The following is a 23,936-nucleotide window of genomic DNA, read 5'->3' on the forward strand; positions in this document are numbered from 1 at the left end:
CGCCGCTGCTGCCGCGGCCGCCGCCATGTTTGGTGCGTCTCCGCTTCCTTCCCGCCCCACTGCTGTCGTCAAATCTCGCGCGAGCAGGGAGTAGCGCCAAGCGGAAAGGAGAATTGTCCCTCCTGGGGTTCCGTAGCCGTAGGAGGCGTGGCCAGGGGCGTGAGCGGAGCGTGGTGGGCGGGACGGAGGGGGCGGGACGGAGGGGGCGGGGCGGGCCTGCCCTGTGGCCTCGGGGCGCTGGCGAGCGGCCGGGAGTTTTGAGGAATTCGCCGGCGTGCGACGCCCGGGCCTGCGGCTCCGATGGAGGTCGCGGCGGTCCGGCTGCTGCGCGGCAGCGCGCTGGTGAGTGCCCCGCGGGGTGGGGGGCCGCGGGGGGGACCGTGCTGAGAGTCGGGGCGACCTGGGACCCCGCGGCAGAGTCCTCTAACGGGACCGGGGCGCCCGCCCCTCCGCGGGTCAGTGTCAGACCTTCCTCCGCGGCCGGCCTGGGTCCCGCAAGGCGGCGGGCAGCGGCAGCGGGGGGAGCGGGCCGGGGGGCCGGGCGCTCCTCGGCGGAGCCGGCTCCCTGCGTGGCGTCGAGGCCGCCGGTGCGCGGTGTCCTTGCGGGCGGTGGGCCGGCCCCGAGTCGGGCCCTGCGGTGACACTGCGCGGCGATGGCACCTCCCCGGTGTCCCTTCCCCCGAGGTATTGTCAGCCTCCCCGCCCCGCCCAGCCGAACGGAAGATGGTCTCCTGCCGAGCGGAGCTTCCCTGCACCCCGGCCGCGCTCCTGCCCCGCATTAGACGGGCCCTCGGGGCTGGACCTCCCGCGGCCGGGGTCCGAGCATCCTCCCGATGGGCTCGCCTCGCCCCGCCGCCCCGCCGCCCGGGCTGGAGCGGAAACCCCGCCCCCGGGGCGCCCACCTGTGGCGCCCAGTTCTGCTCGCGGGACCCACACACCTGGTGACTCTCCCGCCGCTCGCGCCTGGCCTTTTCCACCAGGCGCCCTCGCCCCCTGCCCCGCTGTCCGGAGCCCCCTGCCCCGCTGTCCCGAGCCCCCACATTTGCATCCGCTGCCGCTCGTGCAGGGCCCCGGGGCCCGGCTGACAGCGGCTGTTTACGTTTCCTTTCCCTCTTGTTCGCTTGGATGAGTTGAAAGTTCTTCCGCCGCCGCCTGGAGGCAGGGCTCTTTGTTTCATGGGGGATAATTGCAGTTATTTGATATTTAGGGTGTTCAGAGAATTAGTCAGACAATGTTAGCAAATTGTGGCGAAGAAGCGCGGTTAGATCGTGGGTGACACGGCTCTAATTGCTGTCAGTGGTGGAGCAGAACCGCCTGGCTTCGCAGCTGGACGTGGGTGTTGGGGCCAGTATTGGTGGAGCGCACACTGGCGCGGGCGGCCATTCTCTTCTCTTCTCTTCTTGCTGCTCTGGCTGCAGCCTTGGCTCTCGCCCGTCCTGGAAGGTGGTTGAACTTCCCGATGAGAGTAAGGGGGTGCTCAGAGTCCCTCAGCGAGGACAGGAGCAGCAGGGCTCCCGCAGAGCGGACGCCGCCCTCCCCTTCCTGAGAGGGGCCACGGACGCCTTGTGCTTGGATTGTGGGTTTCGTGGCAGCTTATCGCCGTCCCTCGTTCTTGAAGCATTTGCACCGACGGGGTGTGGGCTCTGGCGAGGGGACAAGAATGGGGCCAGTGGCTTGGGTTTGAGCCCGGCTCTGTCCCTTCCTAGTGTATCACCTTGAACATGTTTCTTCACCGCTGGGTGTCGGCTTCCTGGTGCATAAAATGATGGGATTAAGAGTACCTCTGCCCACAGGGTTGTTGTGAAGATTAAATGGATTTGTATGTGCCGGTGAGGCACTGAGAATTAGTGCCCGCACAGCGGTAGCTGTCCTGAAATATTCGCTCTCATTCTTGCCAAGTAGGAGGCATTGGGCACTGTGGCAGATATAATAATAAAGACCCCAACACTGACCTCTAAGACGTTGCCCTTTTGCCTGGCGGGCGGGGTGTGGCTCAGTTGGCTGAGTGAGCCCCCTGCGCCAGGAGGACGTGGGTTCCATTCCCGGTCAGAGCACATGCCCGGGTTGCAGACTCCATCTCCAGCAGGGGGCAGGCAGGAGGCAGCTGATCCATGTTTCTCATCAGTGTTTCTCTCTCTTCCTCTCCCTTGCTCTCTCTGAAATCAATGAAAGCATATTTTTAAAAATTAAATAAGAAGTTTATCTGATGTGGAAAGGTCGGAACGGTACCCAACCAGCCTCACCTCATCCAGCTGTGGCACCGGTGCTGTGGGTCTACGCCTGCCTGTGGCGCGGAGCAGGGAGAGGCTCCAGGGCCATCCGGAGAGACGGGCTCTCTGGAGCTGGGGGTGGGTCTGAGGCCGGGAGAGGAGTGGGGGAGTCCTGAAGCGAGGAGGGGCTGGGGCGTTCTGAGGAATTTGGGGCTTTGTCCTCTGGGCGGTGGAGACCCTGGAAGGTCTGAGCCTGGGAGGTGCAGCGTCATGGCTGTGACAGTTGACTTGTCACCGCACGTGCATGGAGGGTGGAGAGTGCCAGGTCAGACTATTTCGGCCCCTAACCAGGGATGCACGGAGAGGCGCCTGGAGGGGGCCTTTACAATGCAGGGAGCGCATCTGACACCCGCCCTGCTACTCCCCGTGAGGCCAGGAGGCGGTGTCAGGTCATCAGGTCAGGACTTACCTTCCACCGGGACTGGGAGGCGGCGTTCAGCCCTCGGGCACACAGTCGGGCTGGTCCCAGCCCACCCAACCGCCTCAGATCTTCCTGTTCTGGCGATTGGAACTCCCTGTTCATTTGGTTTAAACAACCCATCTGCCGGAACGGACCTCGCCGGCCGGTGGTCTCAGAACACTTCAGGCAGTTTCTGTTCCCTTCATCGTGCCAGACTGCCAGCCCCTCCAGCTGCCGGAGGCACGTGGGCCTGGCTCGGCGCCCTGCCACACACAGCCATCAGCACTCGTTGGCCAGTTATTGGCATCGGGGGCTGGCCACTTGGGTTTGCATCCTCCCTGCCCCGCCCCCCAGGACATGCCCACTCGTCCTTCCGTGCTCTGCTCTCCACGGTGGGGAGAACAGCACAGTAAGGGAGAGGGGATGTCCGGGGCTTAGCGCAGCTCTTGGCACGTTGTAAATACTTAGTAAGCACTAGCTAGTGGTACGGGCAGAAGCCATCCCACCAGCTCCTGGCGGGCCTGTCTGCTCCCCACAGAGTTCTGATCCGCCAGCAGGGTCCTTGGCCTCAGGGACGGTACAGTTTCAATGGGAGGCGGGGCAGATGTGTTAAATGCGTGACAGGACAGTAGGAGGCTTGCCAGTGCTGAGCAATGTGTGGACAGATGTGCTCAGAGGAGTGGCTTAGGCCGGGGTAAGTCGGCAGAGGGGTGGGGAGTCGGGGCCAAGGGTGTCAGCCAAGCGGGGAGGGAGGCGTGCGCTCTGAGAAACCATCAGCAGGAGAGCTGCGGGGATAGGCTGCGGGATGGGATGCATTCATTCAGGTGGCAGTGGCCGTTGCTGTAAGCGGTTAGGCCTGTGCTTGTCCCTGTAGCGCAACGCCCACAGCCCCGGGCTGAGCCTTTCCCTCACCTAGACACTGGCATTCAGAATGGTGTTGCCACCCTCCTTTCTCTCTGGTTCCCAGGAGACCAACCGCAACGATCTCTGGCTGCCCTAGATTCTCTCCCCTTCCTCTCAGGGTCTCTGCCCTGGAAAGCGAACATTTCACCTTCCACAACTGAATGCTGAGCCTTCCTTTACTTACTTGTTTTAAGTCTATTTCTATTGATTTCAGAGGGGAAGGGAGAGGGAGAGGGAGATAGAAACACCCATGGTGAGAGAGAACCATGGATTGGCTGCCACCTGCACGCCCCACGGGGGATGGAGCCTCAACCCGGGCCTGTGCCCTGATTGGGAATCGAACCCTGACCTCCTGGTTCCTAGGTCGACGCTCAACCATGGAGCCAGTCAGGCCCCTGTAATAGAATATAGAACATCTCAGAATTTTCTCCTTAAACGTTCTAAGGTGTCAGAATACAGGCACCTTAAACGTTTACCAGTGGGAGTTAGAATGTTTAACTGCTGCAAAAGACAATTTGGGAAATTTTATTAGAATTTTGAATTCATGTTGCCCTTTGACATAGAATTCTTCTTTCAGATTGTGTTATACAGATAGAGTGCACAGGTGTGGAATAATGTAGGTCAAAAGCTATTCATCAGGTTTTTGGTTATTTTTCCATTTTGTTAGCTTAACAATAAAAGGCTAAAGTGAGAAGCACCAAGCATTTGAGATGCGAAAGAATAGCTGTGCAAGAAGCACTGATTCAGGCAGAAAGGCCGGCAGGTCCCAGATCAGGAGTGTTTATGGGCCAGGGACCGGGACAGCCGCATGGCTCCGGGAAGAGCCTGGAAGGGTGTGAATGAGCTGAGGAAGGAATCTATGGGTGTGAATAAGCCACAGTGATTGTCATTGCAAGTGCATCAGCCACACTGAAGGGGGTCGGGAGAAAGAAATTTCAGAAACAAAGTATTGACTGGTGAAGGGGAGCAACCTTTGCACCCCAATACATGCTTCTGTGGCCTAAGGGTTATTTTAGGCTGAGTGATTTGAGGAAACAGCAGACATGGGAGACGTTCTCAAAACCAAGTAGAAGACAACCTTTGTGAAGGTCGCTTGTGTTTGCACGGGAGCCTGAGGGCGGTTCCCTCACCGGGCCAGGCCTGCCTCGCTGTGGCTGGAGAAGGCCTGCGCTCTGACGGTGAGGACGGGGCCACACACTCACCATCGCGGCGAGCTCCGGGGAGGCTGCTGGGCGCCTTTCACCCGCAGACCTGCAGGAGCCCGACGGTCGGCAGTGAAAGCTTGCTCACGAACAGGCAGTCGCGGTGGGCAGGCATGTCGAGGCTGCATCTTTCTTGACCGGGTCCGTCTTCACCTTCACCGAGCCTGCCTGTGGTCTCTTTGCATCTAGAATAACATGTCTTTGGAATGTGAGGGTCATTTCCTTTTCCCAGACCCCTCAGGGCACAATCTCCCACCAGAGCCCTTCTTTGCTATTGTGATCGTGTTAACGGTGAACTGTGTGCTACCTTCTACCCGCCTGTGTTCACACAAGTCTGTGTCTATCGCTTTACTTTTCATACAGGCCCACAGGTTGCTTGCTCTCTCCCGCCCCCTCCCCTATCACCAGGTGATTTCCTGTAACCCGTATGTGTTCCCCTTTGATTCTGACGTGTAAATAAGTGGCAAATGGCCATTTTCCCTGAGCGTTTTCTCACTCCGCAGTTGTCAGTTTGGCTCAGATAAACGCATAGCCATCCGAGCAGGTGACAGCCTGAGCTGTGTCCTGCGCTTCGCCTGGTCACGCCCATAACTGGCGCTCCACCCCCACATTGTCCTCTGGTGTTTCAGGTGCCGGCTTCTGCCGTGTTGGTGAGGTACTCGGTGTTCTACCTTGTTTACAGGGCGTGGACATGCCATTAAACTGTAATTTGTTTTTTTCTCCCGCTAATCTGTCTCTTATCAACTTGCTTTTTGGGCCAGCCAGAAGAACTTAAAAGGGTAGAAGTGTGGCAGTGTAGTGAAAGCTGGGGAGATCCCTGGGCACGTAGAAGGGAAACTGAGACAAGAAAATGGAACAAGACCAAACAGTTTGGGCTGCTTGCAGCCAGCTGGTGAATCACAAGACCTTATCCTCACCAGCCCAGGACACCTGAGAACAGAAGGTTACGGCCGCTGCTGCCGAACCGGAGAATGCGCAGCTTAACCTCCCGGGCCTGGGAAACAGAGCAAAGAGCCAGCTGTGCCATTTGTGCAGCTAAACTCCCGGACAGAGACCACGGGGGCGGGGGCGGGGGGGGGGGGGGCGCTGGACAGGAAAGATAGCGGCTGGGGCAGGAGGCGGCGAAGGGGGCAGAAGGGGAGTTTATCTCACCCACAAAGAAGTCGGCTGCCTGAGGACTGGCCAGGCCAGATGGCCAGATGTGCGCGGGCGTGGGGCCTGAAACCTGCTCTGCTTCCCCAGGCGTCCAGCAGGGGGGCTTGGAAAGCTCTCGGAGGCGGGGGGGCGGGGGGAGTGTAAAGCCCAGTCAAAGTCATGGCACACGCACACCCCTGTCTGCAGGGAGGAGCCAGGAGCCGCACTTGGCGAGAAGCCGTGAGAGCTGGCACTCCAGGGGAAGCATCCTCGTGCCGGAGCAGGACATTTCCTTGGGGGAAGTGTAGGTGCTCTCCCTTGGGGGTCAGCACCCCTTTGCTCCTGTGTCTGCCTTTGCCTCTCGTGCTGTAAACATTCCTTGTGCTGACCGCAAGGAGAAGGTTGTGGCTAACTTTGGCCAAAGTTAATGACTTTAGCAAAAGATTTACCAGAACCTTTGGCCGTCAGGGGATCTTAACCGTTTCTGTGTCGTGGGTGAGAGGCATACGGCAGTGCAGCAGAGTGTATAGGCCTTTTCTCAACGTGTTTCAGAATGCATAGATCTGTAGGCTTACAGAGGAAATAAATTGCGATAAAGTTATTAAAGTATTTTAAATTGTAATATAACAATCGGTGCTTCTGAAATAAGACCCGGCAGCAGTTGAGTAACTGCCGTGACTGTGAAGTAGTAACGAGCCCCAACAATGTCTCAGGGTCTGGGGACCCCCTGCTCTGTGATGTGGAAGCATCTGTCCTGTCTTCTGGCGACAGTCACCGCTCACTCTTCACCCGCGGGACTCGTGGCCTACGCTCAGAAGGGAAAACACGTTTCTGCGAGAGGGCGGACGTGAAGGTGTGATTCTAACCCATCCAAGTCCCTGGACTTCGGTTCCGCCCACAGGCGTCCCCAGACCCCAGGCCCCAGGTTTGGTCACCAGTGCGTCTCGTCTAAGAGCAACCGCTCTGGCAATTGATAGGAAACAGACGGGACGGAAGCTCTGGGAAGGGCTGGGCGAGGCATAAACCCCAGTTCCACTAGGAGCCCTGCTGCTCTGCACAGAGCCTGTGAGGAGGTGCCGTGGGTGCTCCGTGGACAAGCACGTGATGGCGGCCACCACGCAGGGCAGGGGCTCTCGAAAGTCACCATCAAGCCCAGCAGCGTGGCTCAGGGGTGGAGTGTTGACCTAGGAACCAGGTTAGGGTTCGATTCCCGGTCAGGGCACAGGCCCAGGTTGCGGGCTCGATCCCCAGTAGGGGGCGTGCAGGAGGCAGCTGACCCAGGATTCTCTCTCGTCTCTGATGTTTCTCCCTCTCTCCCTCTCCCTTCCTCTCTGAAATGATAAAAACATTTTTTTAAAGAATGGATTCCGCTCGCTCAGCATACAGCCCCCGTCTCTCCAGTGAGCACTTTCCCCCCTGCACCCTGTCCCTCCTCCCTGGCCCAGATGTTCATGTCCCAACTCTGTCTCTGAACGAGAGGAGCTCCATGCGACTTTGCCCTAAACTACCTGCCTCCTCCTTTCAACACAAAGCGAAGTGGAGCAGAGGAATGAAGACACTCGTCTTCCTTCTGTGTGGCCAGCGCTTCTGTCCCCGTTCAATCGGAGCGGAATGCGCAGCACAGGTCCGCAGCGATGGCCGGCGCATGGAACAGCCGTGGGTGCAGCGGGCGCTCCCTCCGGTTCTCCACGTGTCAGTGGCTCCACGGGTGTCACCAGAACCCGCCAGAGGGAGTTGCCGTGACGCAGGCGCTGCTGTTGCCCCTGCGCCGCTTGGCCCTCCCCGCGGCGCCCGGCGCCCTGTGCGATCAGCAGCTGCTGGGAAGCTGCCAGCGCTCGCCTCCCCTCTGGACGCCCAGCGGGCGGGTGCCAGGGCCCGAGGCAGCCTCTTCCTTGTTAGGGAAAAGGGAAGCACGGGTTTCTTTCTAAACAGCTTTATTCCCGAATAACTGCCCTACCATGAAGCTCAGTCATTTTAAGTGAATGAAACGGTGATTTTCAGCCCATTGACAGAGTTGTGAGCCCGCCCATCACCCAGAGAGGCTGTTCCTCACCGAGGCATCCCTGCGCCCTTCACAACTCCTCCCCCTCCTCCTCCTCTCCCCCACCTCTCCTTTCCCTCTCCCCCTCCCAGCCCCGCCCTGCCCCAGCAGCCGCCTCCCTCCCTCCTCTGGATTTTCATGAATAGAATCACATAATATGTGCACTTCTGTGCCAGCTGCCCTTACTGGGCATGTTCTCAGGCTCAGGAAATGACTGATTCCTTGTCTCCTTTACTAAAATGCCGCAAAAGAACAGTGAAAAGGTATAATAAGTCTTTAAAATGGGATGGCCTCTTTTTTCAATAAAATTGTAGCAACTCCATTGCTGAGTAGAATGGACACGGCGACAGGGCGTGCCCTAGCCTGGCAGGTCCCCGAGGTCACTCGCCGCTGGGACCGCGCCTGTCATGACGACTGACCGCCAGGGACCCCGCGGACCTGGCAGAAAGCCATCTCCGTCCACGGAGCCCTCTCTGGTGGGTCCTCGCTGGGCCCTTGCCATGGCTTCTCTCCTCGTCCTCAGGACTCCGAGCGGATTCTCCGCACTCTACAGGGAGGGACCGGGATGGAGGCTAACGGAGGTCAGCTATCACTTGTCCAAGGTCACGGCCTCGTTGGAGATGAGGTGTGAGGGTTCGAGGCCAGTGCTCTGACTCCAGAGCTGCTTTTCTCTTAAAAAAAAGTTTCTATTGGTGTCAGAGAGGAAAGGAGGTGGGGAGAGAGAAACACCAGTGATGAGAGAGAACCATGGATCGCTGCCTCCTGCACGCCCCACTGGGGATGGAGCCTGCAGCCCGGCTGGGCCCTGACCTCCTGGTTCCTAGGCGGACGCTCACCGGAGCCACGCCGCCGGCCCAGAGCATCCTTTCTTCACCCCTTTGTGCTGTGCTCTCCTCCCAGTGAGCAGCCGAAGAAACAAAACAGGCCGCGGACGTAAGCATGAGCTCCGTCTAGAAAGTTCTCTTTCCTTGCCGGTAAAAGGTAATCATCTGGGAAATGTGTTCATTCGGAGCAGCTCGTTGCTGGCAAAGGAGTAATATCCCCGAAGCCAGTGTTTGCTTTTGTTCCCATGGCCGTGAACAAGAAGTTGATGTTCTGACGCTTCTCCTACCGTGTGTGTGTGCGCACACGTGTGTGCATATATGTGTACATGTGTGGTGTGTGTTCCCTATCCGTGTGGTGTGTGTGTATGTGTGTGTGTGTGTACACATGTGCCTGTGGGCTCCCTACTCAACGGGGACTGTTTTTACAGCTTAGACGAAACTTCCCAACCTGCCTGCCTGCTTGGAAGAGCCCTCCCGGTGCCCTCCGGGCCTCCCACTCCGAGGCTCTGCTCAGCCCGGCAGGCAGCGGGCTCCCTGGCGCCCCCCTGCAGACGCTCTCCGATGAGGAGCTGATGATCCAGAGCGCAGGTGAGCGGGCCCCTGGCCGGGTCGGGCTGCGGCATGAGGTCCAAGCACATGGGCGGATCTGTGCACCTGCGTTTGTGAATGGAATTGTTTGACACTCATTTAAAATTCTTTTTGAAAAAAGTAAGGCACGTCATAGCAATAGAGTAAAGACTTACGGTATTTTTTTTCCTACAGTTAAAAAATTTGCCCGGGAACAAGTTGCTCCTTTGGTCTCGACCATGGATGAAAATGCAAAAATGGAGAAGTCAGTCATACAAGGACTGTTTCAGCAAGGGGTACACATGCATGTCTTCCATTTCCATCCCTGCAAACACCTTCCGGGTTAAAATGCTGGCCTGCTTTTAGATGATGTAGGGTCTGTGAGGATAGCATCTGAGCTCTGCAGGGAGCTACCGCCCTCGCTGCTTCCTCCCGGAGCGCGACCACTTCCATCTCCCTTTGAGGCTGTCCCTTCAGCCCAGCTACGTGTCCCCCAGCTTCAAACAGAAAGCCACCACCAGACGGCAGTGGAGGGGGCCAGAGTGTCGGAGAGGAAGGGGGCGCGCTCGCCTGCCAGTTTCCCGCGCCGGGTGGTGAACTACATGCACCACCTCCTCTTCCTGGAACGAGGACTTGCACCCGGGGAGCTGGGGGTCCTGGTCCCGGCCGAGCTGCTGAGCCGCTGCGGGTCCTGGGAAGCCCAGCTGGTCCAGGAAGCGCCGCCAGCTGTGTCCGCTACCGTCGGGGTTTGCTGCAGTGGCTCAGAGGAGCCGCCCTGGAGGGTTGAGGAGTCAGGGGCAGCTCCTAGCTGGGGAGGTGGTGCTGAGTGCGAGCGGACGTTCCCACGAGCAGGTCCCCCTTCAGTGTCCTCCTCACAGTGACACCAGTGGGAAGGGCCGCCACCTGCAGGCCTGAGCGGTGAAGGTCGTCGGGGTTGTTCATGGCAGGCTTCTCGCGTCCTTCCCTGGTCTTCACAGCGTCTTCCCTGTGCTTTGCTCTTTAGGTCACAAATGGAAGCAGGTAGCGTAGCGTTTAGTTATGTCATCCGTTCCAGATTCGTGTGGTCTGTGTCATATACATAAATACAGTGAGGCATTCCTGCGAAATACAGGATTGAGAAGGGGCGTGGCCACAGCTTACCTTCGACTTGTAAAGCGCCGCCCTACTCTCCCGCAGTTCATGGCCGTGGACGTCGACGCCAAGTACGGAGGGACCGGGGCTTCCTTCTTCTCCCTCGTCCTGGTGGTGGAGGAGCTGGCCAAGGTGGACGCGTCCGTGGCGCTGATCTGCGACATCCAGAACACGGTGGTGAACGGGCTGGTGCGGAAGCACGGGACAGAGGAGCAGAAGGCGGCCTACCTGAGCCAGCTGGCCACGGCCAAGGTGAGGCCGCGGGGCTTTCTGTGCTCAGTCTGGGAGGCCGTGCTGTGTGGGGAATGGCTGCTCCTGGCCGGAGAGCGGCCCTGCAAAGGCCCCTGGTGCGTGCACGCCGCTAAACACACTGCCTGTCGCCTGCCCCTTGGACACTGAGAGAACGGTCGTGTGACGGTGGAGTTACTCTTTTTGACCCGATGATATTTTGTGACGCCCTCGTTGGAGGGCTCACAGCCATCGCGCTGTCCTCCTAGAGGAGCCGATTCACTTAAACTCAGCATTGGACGTGTGTGCTGGGCCCCAGCCTGCCTGAGACGGGGTTGGGGAGACACTGCCGTCGGGCGCCATCTCCGCCCGGGAGCGCGCAGGTTGTGAGTGTGGCCGGCGGCTGAGCAGGTGCTGGCTGCTGAGAGTGTGTCATGCGGAGTGTGACAGTGACTGGCACGCGTGCCCCGCAGGTGGGGAGCTTCTGCCTGTCAGAGGCCGGGGCCGGCAGCGACTCGTTCGCCCTGAAGACCAGAGCCGAGAAGAAGGGGGGCCACTACGTCCTCAACGGGTCCAAGATGTGGATCAGCAGCGCCCGGGAGGCCGAGCTCTTCCTGGTGATGGCGAACGCGGACCCGGGCGCGGTCAGTTCCCGCACCCCGTCTGTCCTCTTTCTCTCCGTCCCGCGTCCAGGTCCCCAAGGCCTTGTCCTGGAGTCTCCCTCCTCGGCACGGGCAGGGTTGGCGCCCTCCTCCCTCGCAGCCCAGCCTCCTTGTGCTGTGCAAGTGTGCGCCCCGCGGGGCGGCCATCATCAGTGTCGTTTCATTTCTCATTCCCTACTTAACGATGAGAAACCCAGGTACCTGGTTAGTACATTTAGTTTTAAGACTCTTTTATTCAATTGGAAAATAGACATACAGCAAAGTAAATACATTTTAACTTTTGTCTTTTCTCGAATGTGACATTTAATTGAATTAAGTTTTAAGACTTTGAAGTTTTTAATGAAATGGAGTATGAAACGTGGAGTCCCCATGATCATGTGGTTCTGTAACTGGATCATGTAAAAGCCCCACTTGGTTCTGAGGAAGGAGGGGGGCGAGGCGAGTGAGTCTGAGCCCGGGCCCTCTGCTCCTCCGTGTCGCCTACATGCTGCAGTGCCAGCCCCGGCGGCTCTCGCTAAAGGTCCCTTCTGGGCTCTGTTTACCTGAATGGTGGGAAGGAGGGATCTAATCAGCCGGGTGCTCACACCCCCTCCCCTAGGGGTACCGAGGCATCACCTGCTTCGTGGTCGACCGGGACACGGAGGGCTTCCACGTGGGGAAAGCCGAGAACAAGCTGGGCATCAGGGCCTCGTCCACCTGCCCGCTCACCCTCGAGGACGTCAAGGTGGGTATCAGAGCTCCAGCGCGTCGGCGGGTGTGAGCCGCTCCGCGCGGACCCGGGTGTGGGGAGGCGGCGACCGCGGGACCGGTGGGCTCGGACGAGGACGTGCTCGGAGCCATGATCACTGTGCTCCCCGAGGGTTAGGCCAGAGGCAGCCTGGCTGCCCGGCAGCTCCTGAGCCAGGAATTGACCCGTTTACACGCGTGGTGCTGTGGCCAGGCTCAGGCAGGAGCCTGTGTGGGTGCAGCCAGGCCACCAGGTGGGGGTGTTGCTCAGGGAGATGGGAAGCACCGGGCAGCGCCCCTCAGTTCTGAGTTGAGTCTTTTAAAATGAGGGTGGACTTTAGAGAGAGGCCATGAGGGCGGGCTTTAGAGAGAGAGGCTGTGAGGGTGGACTTTAGAGAGAGAGAGGCTGTGAGGGCGGGCTTTAGAGAGAGAAAGAGGCTGTGAGGGTGGACTTTAGAGAGAAGGAGGCCGTGAGGGCGGACTTTAGAGAGAGAGGCCGTGAGGGTGGACTTTAGAGAGAGAGAGAGAGGCCGTGAGGGTGGACTTTAGAGAGAGAAAGAGGCTGTGAGGGTGGACTTTAGAGAGAAGGAGGCCGTGAGGGTGGACTTTAGAGAGAAGGAGGCCGTGAGGGTGGACTTTAGAGAGAGAGACTGGCCCGCAGGTGTCGGGGCCTCATGGCTGCCTTCCTTTTCCTGCTTTCTCTTCTCTTTCTCCATCTGCCCGTCTCTCCTCGCTGTCCTTATCCTAAAGCCAGTGCATCTTTTGCTGCTTCTGGTGCAGCTTTTTGAAAGTGATGCGTGAACATGGTCACCTCCCCGCTTCCCTCCTTTCTAGGCGCACACGCACGTGCACACACATGCATTCTCCTGGGTGACAGTCTCCACGGGACAGTTCCCGCCCGAGCGGCCACAGGGAGTCCGTGTTTCCTGCGACTCCCCGTGTCGCTCACACTGGGCCATGCGGACAGGAGCTGGGGACGCCTCGTTCCTTCGTGCTGTTGAGGAGCCGTGAGCGACTCCTGCCTCTGGACGCATTCGTCGCCAGCAGATGCCGGCGGGTTCTGGGCAGGGGCCGTCTCTCCCAGACCGTGCCGGGAGCCATTCACCGCGGGACACAGCTGGGGCCGAGCACTGTGCTGGGTCACGGCACACGCGTTGCAGTCGATGTGCATTAAAAGTAAAAAATCAGCCGGGCCGGCGAGGCTCAGTGGTTGAGCATTGACCCATGAACCGGGAGGTCACGGTTCGATTCCCGGTCAGGGCACAGGCCCAGAGCGGGGCGTCAGGAGGCAGCCAATCAATGACTCTCATCGTTAATGTTTCTGTTCCTCTATCCCTCTCCCTTCCTCTCTCTGAAACCAACAAAAACATTTTTTAAATATACTTTTATTGATTTCAAAGAGGAAGGGAGAGGGAGAGATAGAAACATCAATGATGAGAGAGAATCATGGATTGGCTGCCTCCTGCACGCCCCCCACTGGGGGCCGAGTCCGCAACCCGGGCACGTGCCCTGACCAGGAATCGAACCCGGGACCCTTTGGTCCCCAGGCTGATGCTCTAGCCATTGAGCCAAAACAGCTAGGGCCGTGGTCGGCAAACTGCAGCTCGCGAGCCACATGCGGCTCTTTGGCCCCTTGAGTGTGGCTCTTCCTAAGCCTTAGGAGTCCCCTAATTAAGTAAATAACAGTGTACCTACCTATATAGTTTAAGTTTAAAAAATTTGGCTCTCAAAAGAAATTTCAATCGTTGTACTGTTGATATTTGGCTCTGTTGGCTAATGAGTTTGCTGACCACTGGGCTAGGGCAACATTTAAAACACACACACACACACACACACACACACACATAATCAAAATGAATTATGTTGAATTAAATTGAGAAATAATTGGGTTTTTTCCAGGTTCCAGAAGCCAATGTCCTGGGGCAGGTGGGCCATGGCTACAAGTACGCCATAGGGAGCCTCAATGAAGGGAGAATAGGAATCGCTGCTCAGGTGGGTCGCCTTGTGCCCTGGCACGCTCTCTCCCAGGGCCGGTCAATGAACAGCAGGAAGGGGAAATGCAGTGCAGCCAGCAAGAGGGGAAGCATGCGGACACAAGGGGGCGCCCTCCCTCCAGGCCCGCAGGGCTCTGGGCTCCCCATCAGAGATGTCCTGAGAACCAACAGTGGGCTCAGGTGGCGGCTTCCTGCTTTCGGAACATGAACGTTTGCCCGATACCTGCATCGATGACTTCCAGGTTGTGTGATAGATGCAGTATTTTATTTTAAATCAAGTCTTTAACTCATGAAATCCATTCTGGAAGAACATTCTAATTTAAGAAGAAGTGATTTTGAACTATGTAGTACAAGTCTCTAATCAATAGATAATGAAATGTTTGTTCTTGGTTTTGCATGTGAAATTCAGGGGATTTGTGTGTGAGACGCTTGAAATATAAGAGCTGCATTGAATAGATATGTGGTGTGAGAACTATTCAGTCATTTATCATATTTGCCCTTTGTCATGCATAGCACATGTTTCTATTAAGTGGTATGGTTATTTCTTAGATTAAGAAAATGAGTAAAGCCTTTGGTTTTATAAATTACATCATTTTTGTAGGATATATTTATTTACTTTTAGTCAGTGGATATCCGGAATTCACAAACAGGAGAGCTTTTAGATTTTAGGTTATTATACAGACTAGCTGTTGGATTGCTCAAATATTGTGGTATGACTCGAGATTTTTTTCACGGCTGCCAGGTTTGCTAACAGAATATTCTTAAATCGTAACGCTTACCTCCCACAGAACTAGATAACATCTTACTGAAGAGACTGGCTTCTCTGTTCTCCTGAAAGGGTTTCTGCGGTTCAGCCCGTCAGACATGGAGCCAACGTAGACGCGCGGGCGCAGAGCTCGCGGCTGGCGGGCGGCTGTTGCTCGGGTGGCCTTACAGCCTGACCGGAGGTTAAGGTCGGGGGCGGCGGGCGCCTCGTAGGGACCGAGGCCCAGGCAGCGGGTCTGAAGGTGCCCGTCCTCGGCCCTCTGCAGCCGCAGAGACTTAGACTTTCAGGGTTTACAGTGAAAGCATTTCAGAGGGAGGCCGGTTTTAGTGGACAGCCGCCTATTTCCGTTTTCACGCCGATAGAAAACTATTCTAAGGTGAAACAACTTCCGTTCTAGGGTGACAGGCACCATCCGAGCTCGGAGCCGGAGTGCAGGGGCCCGGCCGCACTCCCTTTGTTCTGTCGGAGTTCTGCTCCTTTGTTTTCGTCCTTTAATTTTTACACGATATTCTGTTCTCCAGAAAGTTCTAAATAAACGGCTAGAGGAAAGGTGATGTGTTCGAATGAAATATTGAAGTTTGTGGGCATTTCCCCCAAAGCTTAACCTGCCAATTCTCTTTCCCTCTTTCTGAGCCTGCATGGCATGCCGTGGTTAGATGTGACTTCATGACGAGGTAACGTTGAATTCAGGGACCATTTCTAAGCGGGGACCGTTCAGCCGATGCGGAGCGTGGTTAGCCAGGAGGAGCTGCAGCGGGGCTGCCCCACGGCCTGGGCGGTCCTCAAGGGTGTGAGCGGGCGGTGTTCCCACCTGCTCCGTGAGCTCTCGACTCCGGCTCTGCACTCGCCCCGGGCGGGAGCCTGACGCCTGGCTTAGCCACACAGGCCCCTGCCCAGGTTCAGGCTCTGTAACAAAATAAGAAATTCTGATCTTTTCTTCCCTCAGATGCTGGGATTGGCTCAAGGATGTTTTGACTACACTGTTCCGTATATTAAAGAAAGGATGCAGTTTGGCAAAAGATTATTTGACTTTCAGGTATATAATCCTTAGCATCTTTCCCTGTGCTGGACTCGCCTGCCTTCCCGCTAGTGAAGAGGGGGCGCAAAGCCGTGGGGGACCCTCGGATCCCAGTGGGAGAGGGAGGGGCCGGGTGTCTGGGAGAGCCTTGGAGGTGGCTCCGCACGGCTTCCCGAGCTCCGCACACGGGTCTGCAGTCCCTGCCGGGCTCAGGCCCCGGTCCTGTGTTACTGGCTTTAGGCCTGAGACAGGCCCCGCCCGCTCTGCGCCCTGACGGCCCGCTCTGTCGGGTAGAGATGAGGCCCGTCCTCCGGGGCGGTTTCCCCCCGGCGGGCAGGCGCCAGCGCGTGGCGGAGGCCGGCGGTGTTCAGTGAGTGACAGGCCGAGCCGCGCAGGGTCCTCCGGAGACTCGCTCGGTCCGCCCCGCCGCTTCCACGGGCGCACTCGGCACAGAAAGCAAAGCGCCAGAGCGGTGCCCTCCGCCAGCGTGGGCGTGGCCCTGGCCTGGCCCAGTGGCCTGGCTCTCAGAGCTCCCGGCTGCCAGGGGAGGGGCTGGGGCCCGCCCTCAGCAGGTCTCAGCAGGTTGGCGGCTGGGGCAGCTGACGCGCTCACCCAGCTCATCGGCAGTGACCACAGGGATCGCCGCGCGGTCTGCGCGGTCCCGTGAGCTCGGGCTCGGCTGCTCTTCCTTCCCCGCTCCGGCCTGCTGCGTCTCGGGGTGCTGGCCAGGCATCGTCCCAGCACACGCACCGCACGCATGCAGAGGCCCCGGGTTGGGGCTGCGCAGTCAGGTCAAGGTCTGCAAAGTGGGAGCACAGCAGGCCTGGCCGGATCCCCGCAGTCACATGACCACCGCCATCCTCTGCACAGAGACCGAGTTCCCAGGGCCATGCGGGGTGGTATCAGAATTACAGGATCTGTTGTCCGGCTTCTGTCCTCGAGGACTTTCTCAGAACAGCCACACCAGCAGCAGCAGAGGGACAGACACGGGGCAGGGTGAGGGAGGCGTGGTCCCTCTGCACACAGGAAGCGGCGGACATGGAGGAGGAGGAAGGGCCAGGGGTGACATTTCTAAAGATGCTTCTCGGGGTGATTAAAAGAAAACTTAGAAGTTTGATCATGAAAAGCAGCTTATTAGTTTTATGTCTGTGTGAGGCCTGGATTCAAGGTGGTCGTTTTTAAAAGCTTTACTCTCAGTAGAGCAGTTGGTTTTGCTCTGCCTGAGCTAACATCATTCTCTCCGCTAGACCGCAAGTTCGAGCAACTAGATGAGAATGAAAATTTTCTTAATTCAAGCAAATGAAAATGTATATTCAAAATTTTGCTCTTTTGGAATTTTGTTTAACCTCCACTTGAACATAAAAACGGTTGAAAATAATTATTAAATATAACTCAAATTTTTAAAGTTAACTTGGTGATCATTGATTTTTTCAACCTTGACAGTGATACAGAATTACATGAACTTGGAAAACTTCTTAAAGCAACGCATGCCGTGCAGGCGGCAGGTTGTGAAGTGTTTTTACAACACGAGTGTGGGCTCCTTGGGGGATGTTTGAGTCTCTGGCGCCCACCGGCGGGACTTGGGCGCCTTCTCTAACTTGGCCTCCTGTCCAGGGCCTGCAGCACCAGGTGGCCCAGGTGGCCACCCAGCTGGAGGCGGCGCGGCTGCTGACCTACAACGCCGCGCGGCTGGTGGAGGCGGGGAAGCCGTTCATCAAGGAGGCGGCCATGGCCAAGTACTACGCGTCCGAGGTGAAGTGCTGCTGCTGCTGCTGATAATTCAAAAAATAATAAAAACGCAGGCGCTTCCGTCAGAAAGGGCCTTCGTTCTGTGAGGTCCCGAGTGTCCCCAGGGTCCCACATGGAAACCATGGCGCCCAATTCTGGTGGGAGGACCCTCGTAAACCCCCAGTCAGCCTCGTCTGAGTGCTGGCGTTGCCCACATGGTTCCACGTCAGGGCGAGTGAATGCCATGGAGATGATGGAAAATGGAAACACCCAGAAGGGGCTGCCCCTGTGTGCGCTCTCTGTTCAAACAGATGAGCTCTGTGTTACGCAGACATGTTCCGTTACACAGGTGTGTACCGTGTTACACAGATGAGCTCAGTGTTACACAGATGAGCTCCCTGTTACACAGACGTGGCCTGAGAACTCGGCCAGGTCCCGGGGCTGCTGTTCCTAGCCTCAGCAATTTGTCCTCCTTCCGTAGCCTCACGTAGTCATTGAACCCTTCGTTCCGTCAGCTCCTGCCTCCACCTCCCTTGAGGGCCAGGCTACCAGACCCCGTGTCCGCTCTGCCCGCCCGCCCGCACGGCACGGGAGTGGGACGCGCAGGTGGTGTGGTCACACGGGTGACCTCTGCTGTGTTTGGTAGGTCGCGGGGCTGACGACCAGCAGATGCATCGACTGGATGGGAGGCGTGGGCTACACCAGGAACTGCCCGGTGGAGAAGTACTTCCGAGACGCCAAGATCGGTAAGGCTGCTCCCGTCGGCTCGCCCTGCTGCCGCCGCCACGGGTGTACGGGCCATAGCGGCGGTGTGCGCGCCTGCGCCGGGGGCTGCCTCTCCTCTGGCTGCGCTTCCCACCTCTTCCCTCAAGAACTGGGTTTACAGGTTCTTTTAAAAACATCAAATTGCCTTTCCAAATGCCTCGGCAGACCTTCTAGTAAAACCACAGCACACACTGTCCTGTCCTGGCCGGTGCTCAGTGGGTCGGAGCGTCGTCCTGTCACCAGAAGGTTGGGGTCCAGGTCCCGGGCAGGGCACACGCCCAGGTCGCAGGTTGGATCCTGGGTGGGGGCACATATGGGAGACAACTGATCGATGTTTCTCCCCCACCCCACCCCCCTTCCTCCTCCCTGAAGATCAATGAAAAAACATCCTCAGGTGAGGATTTTTAAAAATCTGCCTTAATTTTTTCTTTTACTAAAAACGTTAACATTTGGGGTTTGTTTCGTCTGTTCTTTGAAGTGTGAGTCACAATTTCAGAAGCTACCTGCCTACGAGCCTGAGCATCCGAGGCTCTGTCCAGGCGGAGGGCAGAGCCGCCCTGCAGGCCGCGGTCCTGAGGGCCCTCGGGCTTCTGTGCTGCCGGCTCAGGGACGGAGCCTCGCCTGTGTGATGCGGATTCTGGAATCGGAATCCCACTCCCAGGCGGAGGGCCATGTCTCGCAGGCACAGCCGCCTCCGCGGGCCACATGCTCGGGGCGCGGGGCACTGGCGCGGAGCAGAGCGTGGAGCAGGTGCAGGTCTGTCCGCAGAGCTGTGCCTTCCGCACACGCAGCCGGGTCCTCACTCCGGTCCCTTTGTTTAAGGTACAATATACGAGGGCGCGTCCAACATCCAGCTGAACACCATCGGGAAGCACCTCGACGCGGCGTACTGACCCCGGGGCCCGCTGGGCCGTCTGAACCCCGAAGCTCTGTGACCTGGGGAGCGTCACCCGGCAGCACAGTGATTGGTGGAAGTTGTGGTCGTGGGTCTCGGGTCGCCATCTCTGTGTTCTTCCAGCTCCGCCCAGCGTGGGCACAGGAAGCCACTTGGACATCTGGGGAGAAATGCTCTCCTGCCTCCTCGGAACTTTCTAAAGGTCTGAGGCCTCGTCCCAGCTGCAGGTGCAGAGGGCTCTCTCCACGGCTGGGTGCTGGTGACCCCGGGCGTTGTCTGTTCCCACGAGACCTCCTTTGTGGCATTCGTCAGACATGTCTGTTAGACTTGGCAAGTCTCCCGGATTGAGTCCACCCTAAGCTGCTAAATGAGGTAGAAACGGACAAATAGTTTCTGTGGGAAAATCTGAGAGTTCTAGTTGTGATAACCTGAGAATGGGAGGCAGGTAAGGGTCCCGCTCTGTAAGTCGTAAACGTGAAGAAAACGCTATTTTACCAAAATAAAGCCAAGATGTCGCGAGGCCGGCCTGTGCGGAGGGTGTGGGCGGGCTGTCAGCTCGGCTGACTCTCCGGTGTGAAGCCTCAGCACTGGGGTCCGCGGTCAGAGGCGCCCCTGTTGTCGTGTCACTGTCCACGCCGTCGCCAGCAAGTGTCTCCTTAAGCGGGACCGTCCTCGGCCGCGCTGCCTGGCTTCACCGTGGCTCGTACTTCAGCCGCTGCGCCTCGTTCGCCTCCGTGATTCTCAGGAGGGAGGTGTCCTGCCCCCCGGAGCCGTGTCCGATCTCATGGGGGGCAGTTAGAGCATGTTCAGTGACAGAGAATGACAGAAAAGTCCTTTCATCGCGGGAAGCAGAAGCACTTGGGTGCTTGCAGCACAGGTGCAGAAAGGCCGAGGTCGGCACAGGGGCCTCAAGGGGGTGGAGGGGATGCCGGGTGGTGGGGGCGCCGGGTGGTGGGGGTGCCGGGTGGAGGGGGTGCCGGGGTCACAGGTCCTGAAAGGGCTGGGGAGCGTTTCAAGGCTCAGCGTCGCCACTGCTGCACAGGAAGCACCTTGGGCGCAGATGCAGGACAGGGTTTATTAGGAAAGAAGTTGTGCTTTGCCCGTTCACGTTTACTGAGCTGGACTCTGTAATACAGATCATAGTTAAATATTCAGAATTGTGTAAATACAGTGGATGTGGGAGTTACATTAAAGTATTAGGAAGAAATAAGAACAAATTTAGTCCTTGGTCCAAAAGAGGTAACATCTACTTAACTTTCAAACAGGGAGATGAGGAAAGCCCTCATTCAGTCTCTCAGAATGAAAGTGGGGGGACTGATGGGAAGTCAGGGAGACCTGATGGGAAGTCAGGGGGAACTGATGGGAAGTCGGGGGGACTGATGGGAAGTCGGGGGGACTGATAGGAAGTCAGGGGGAGTCTGATGGGAAGTCGGGGGGAGTCTGATGGGAAGTCGGGGGGAGTCTGATGGGAAGTCGGGGGGACTGATGGGGAGTTGAGGGACCTGATGGGAAGTCAGGGGGACTGATGGGAAGTCGGGGGACCTGATGGGAAGTTGGGGGGACTGATGGGAAGTCGGGGGACCTGATGGAAGTCGGGACTGATGGGAAGTCGGGGTGGGTGAAATGCTCTGAATGGAAGGGGCGTGGACGTCACTTCCTGTGACTGTGAAGGTGGCTTTACCGCCAGCGGCAGAGAAACCAACGTTGGTGAAAAGCCTCTCAGCTCCCCCGGAATTAGAAACCCGCGAGTCACGTGGGCAGCCACGCGGACCTCGCCGATGTCAGGGGCGCAGCCAGCCGACGTCTCCCATTGCTGTCTCTCTCTCCCCTCCCTTCCACTCGCTCTATAAATCAGTGGAGAAAATATCCTCGGGTGAGGATTAACAAAAACAACCCCAAAAAGCTAGAAATGGCTGAGTGGGAGCTTAAATCATGGAACGACACCTACAACCCAGCCGCTTAAAAGAACAAGATCCATCTGCTGAGGTTAAATCACCGACTTGTCTTATTTTAAATATGACAAATCGCACAATATTTGTGCAGCGCAGTAAGAAACTGTAGTTTTGTGCGTGCAGGCACGTGTATAAATTCTTAACTCGGGCGGTCTGGTTGCCACACAGAAGCGCCTGGGACTTGGAGGAGGGAGGCAGCGGTCGCGTGTATAAATTCTTAACTCGGGCGGTCTGGTTGCCACACAGAAGCGCCTGGGACTTGGAGGAGGGAGGCAGCGGTCGCGTGTATAAATTCTTAACTCGGGCGGTCTGGTTGCCACACAGAAGCGCCTGGGACTTGGAGGAGGGAGGCAGCGGTCGCGGGCACCCCTCCCCCCGCAGGTTTGTAACGGGCGTGTGCGTGGGGATCGCAGTTGCCTGGGCACCACTTCTGTGCTCGAGGGTGAGTGAGTGAGAGCTGCCGAGGGTGCACCGTGTCCCTTTCCCGGTCCTACCCCATTCAGCCACAGCCCAGGAGGCAGCCCCATTCAGCCACCAGGGAGACTAGACTGACGGGGGAGTGAGGGGACCTGCCTGGGCGGGGAGGAGGGGGGGCGGACAGACGGACGGACTAGCCCTGAGCAGGTCGCTTGGCTGAGCAGACCTCACCCAAAGGACTGGTCTTGGGATTAGCATCTTGCCTTTACTTGTAACTCGATTTTCTGTGATTTGACCTGAGGTGTTCAAAGATGATATTTTCTTGGACATGAACTACTTGTTCCCAGGAAAAAAGAAAATTCCAAAGTCCTACCGATGCCAGGCCCCAGACCGTCCTCGAAATTGGGGCTTCGCTGGGGCTGCTTCTGTCCGACCTGGGAGCCACACTGAAAAGGCATGTGAATGTGCACAAGAGCCTGTTTGCCTCTCGCCCGCGATGCCCACGACGGTTACCACCTGGCCCCTGAGGGGAAGGGCCACACTGCTCACCTAGTCAGCCCTAAGTTCATTCAAGTGTTGCCTCTTTCCAGCCCGTTTTCCTGTCTGAGTGTTCCACTGGGCCCCACCGTCCGGGCCCCACCAGCCGGGTCCCCTCCAGAGGAGCCGAGCCCCGCGCTCACCACTGACCCCGCAGGAGAGGGCTGCATGTTTCATGCAAAACCCAGAGCACCCCCGGGCGGCGTCGGGAGGAGCAGCTCTGGGAAGAGCCCTCGTCCGTCCTGTCCACAGGCGAGGGCGGCTCGCGGGGGGCGGGCAGGGGGGCAGGGGGGCTGGTGGCTGTGAGGCCTCCTGTGATTTCTCCCGACACTCAGGTCCCCCGTATTCTCCTGCGTTGCCCTCTGCCCTTCACTTCTCACACGTGTGGCCCCTTCCCTCTCCCGGCTTCCCGCCTCGGCGTGCGGGTTTCCTGTGCAAGGCCCGTGGCCACTGCCCCGGGGCCGAGCTCCCGGCCCTCAGCCCTCGGCCCGCCCTGCGGAGGCAGGCCTCGCGGTCCCATTGTTTCGCTGAGTAATTACATTTTTAATAAAGAGGCTGAAATCGCAGGGGCTTCCACCTCCTCGCGTGGACTTGATGAGAGCGGTTTCCATATAGATCTCCATTGTTCTGGCGGTAATTAAGTTTTCGTGGGTGGAGAACGCCGCGTCCTGCGTGCGCCCGGCTCTGACGGAGCTCTGGCACCTGAAGGGCCCTCTCAAAGGTTTTCTGTTCCTGGTTCTTCCCGGCGTTTCTTGTTTTCTAACCCTCCTTTTGTGTTTTCTGTTTCTACGATGAGCTCGTGTGGGCTCCATGACCCGCAGGGTTTTAAAAAATAATTGTATTCAAAGCGTCCAAGAGGAGGACGCATGTTCATAGAAAAATACAAATGAAAGCTGCCGGCGGGACCGAGGCGTGGCGCTGCCACGGAGGGAGCTCCACTTCTGGCCGGGAGAAGGCTGGGGGGCAGGCTCAGCCCGGGGTGGGGGGGGGGGCAGGCTCAGCCCGGGGGGGGGGGGAGGCTCAGCCAGGAAGAGGGGGGCAGGCTCAGCCCGGGGGGGGGGGGCAGGCTCAGCCGGGGGGGGGAGGCTCAGCCCAGAAGAGGGGGGCAGGCTCAGCCCTGTGGGGGGGGCAGGCTCAGCCCGGGGTGGGGTGGGGTGGGGGAGGCTCAGCCAGGAAGAGGGGGGCAGGCTCAGCCCGGGGGGGGGCAGGCTCAGCCCGGGGTGGGGTGGGGTGGGGGAGGCTCAGCCAGGAAGAGGGGGGCAGGCTCAGCCCGGGGGGGGGGGCAGGCTCAGCCGGGGGGGGGGGAGGCTCAGCCCAGAAGAGGGGGGCAGGCTCAGCCCGGGGGGGGGGGCAGGCTCAGCCCTGTGGGGGGGGCAGGCTCAGCCCGGGGGGGGCAGGCTCAGCCCGGGGGGGGGCAGGCTCAGCCCTGTGGAGGGGGCAGGCTCAGCCCAGAGGGCAGGAGGCTGCGCCCCGAGCCAAGGACTGTCAGCCCCTGGCTCCCAGGTGCGGGTGGAAGAGAACCAAACAGACAGCAAGAGGCAACCTCAGGACACAAGCGCCTGGCAGTGCCCAGCGATGCCCACGGTGAGAGGCAGCAAGGGCAGCCCAGGCAGGCCCCGCAGCCCTGGCCCTGGGGAGCCCGCCCGCAGGGAGCCCTGCGGTGCTGAGTCCATTCAGCCCGAAGGAGGAGGAGCGTGTTGACTCCACCCACAGACCGAACACATCAGGTGAGTCGGGCTCAGAAGCCAGGTGAGCTGGGAGGGCCACTGAAATGAG

At 58.4% G+C, this 23,936-nt stretch overlaps 1 protein-coding gene across 3 annotated transcripts; it reads left to right on the plus strand.

Annotated features, from left to right (window-relative positions):
• Window positions 1-205: 205 nt before the first annotated feature.
• ACADSB (acyl-CoA dehydrogenase short/branched chain) lies at window positions 206-19,774 on the plus strand. 3 transcript variants are annotated; one of them, XM_036335589.1, is made up of 11 exons: window positions 206-342; window positions 9,203-9,362; window positions 9,537-9,637; window positions 10,518-10,724; window positions 11,174-11,344; window positions 11,961-12,086; window positions 13,988-14,080; window positions 15,795-15,884; window positions 17,481-17,618; window positions 18,241-18,340; window positions 19,182-19,774. In XM_036335589.1, exons 1-11 carry the CDS (start codon window positions 301-303, stop codon window positions 19,250-19,252), a joined length of 1,299 nt encoding a protein of 432 aa, XP_036191482.1. In that variant the 5' UTR covers window positions 206-300; the 3' UTR covers window positions 19,253-19,774. The 3 variants fall into 3 exon arrangements, with proteins under 3 accessions (XP_036191482.1, XP_036191483.1, XP_036191485.1); XM_036335592.1 differs by lacking the exon at window positions 206-342 and adding an exon at window positions 8,775-8,883; XM_036335590.1 differs by lacking the exon at window positions 13,988-14,080.
• Window positions 19,775-23,936: the final 4,162 nt, after the last annotated feature.

This window comes from Myotis myotis, unplaced genomic scaffold, assembly GCF_014108235.1.
Source record: "Myotis myotis isolate mMyoMyo1 unplaced genomic scaffold, mMyoMyo1.p scaffold_m19_p_15, whole genome shotgun sequence".
NCBI lineage: Eukaryota > Metazoa > Chordata > Mammalia > Chiroptera > Vespertilionidae > Myotis > Myotis myotis.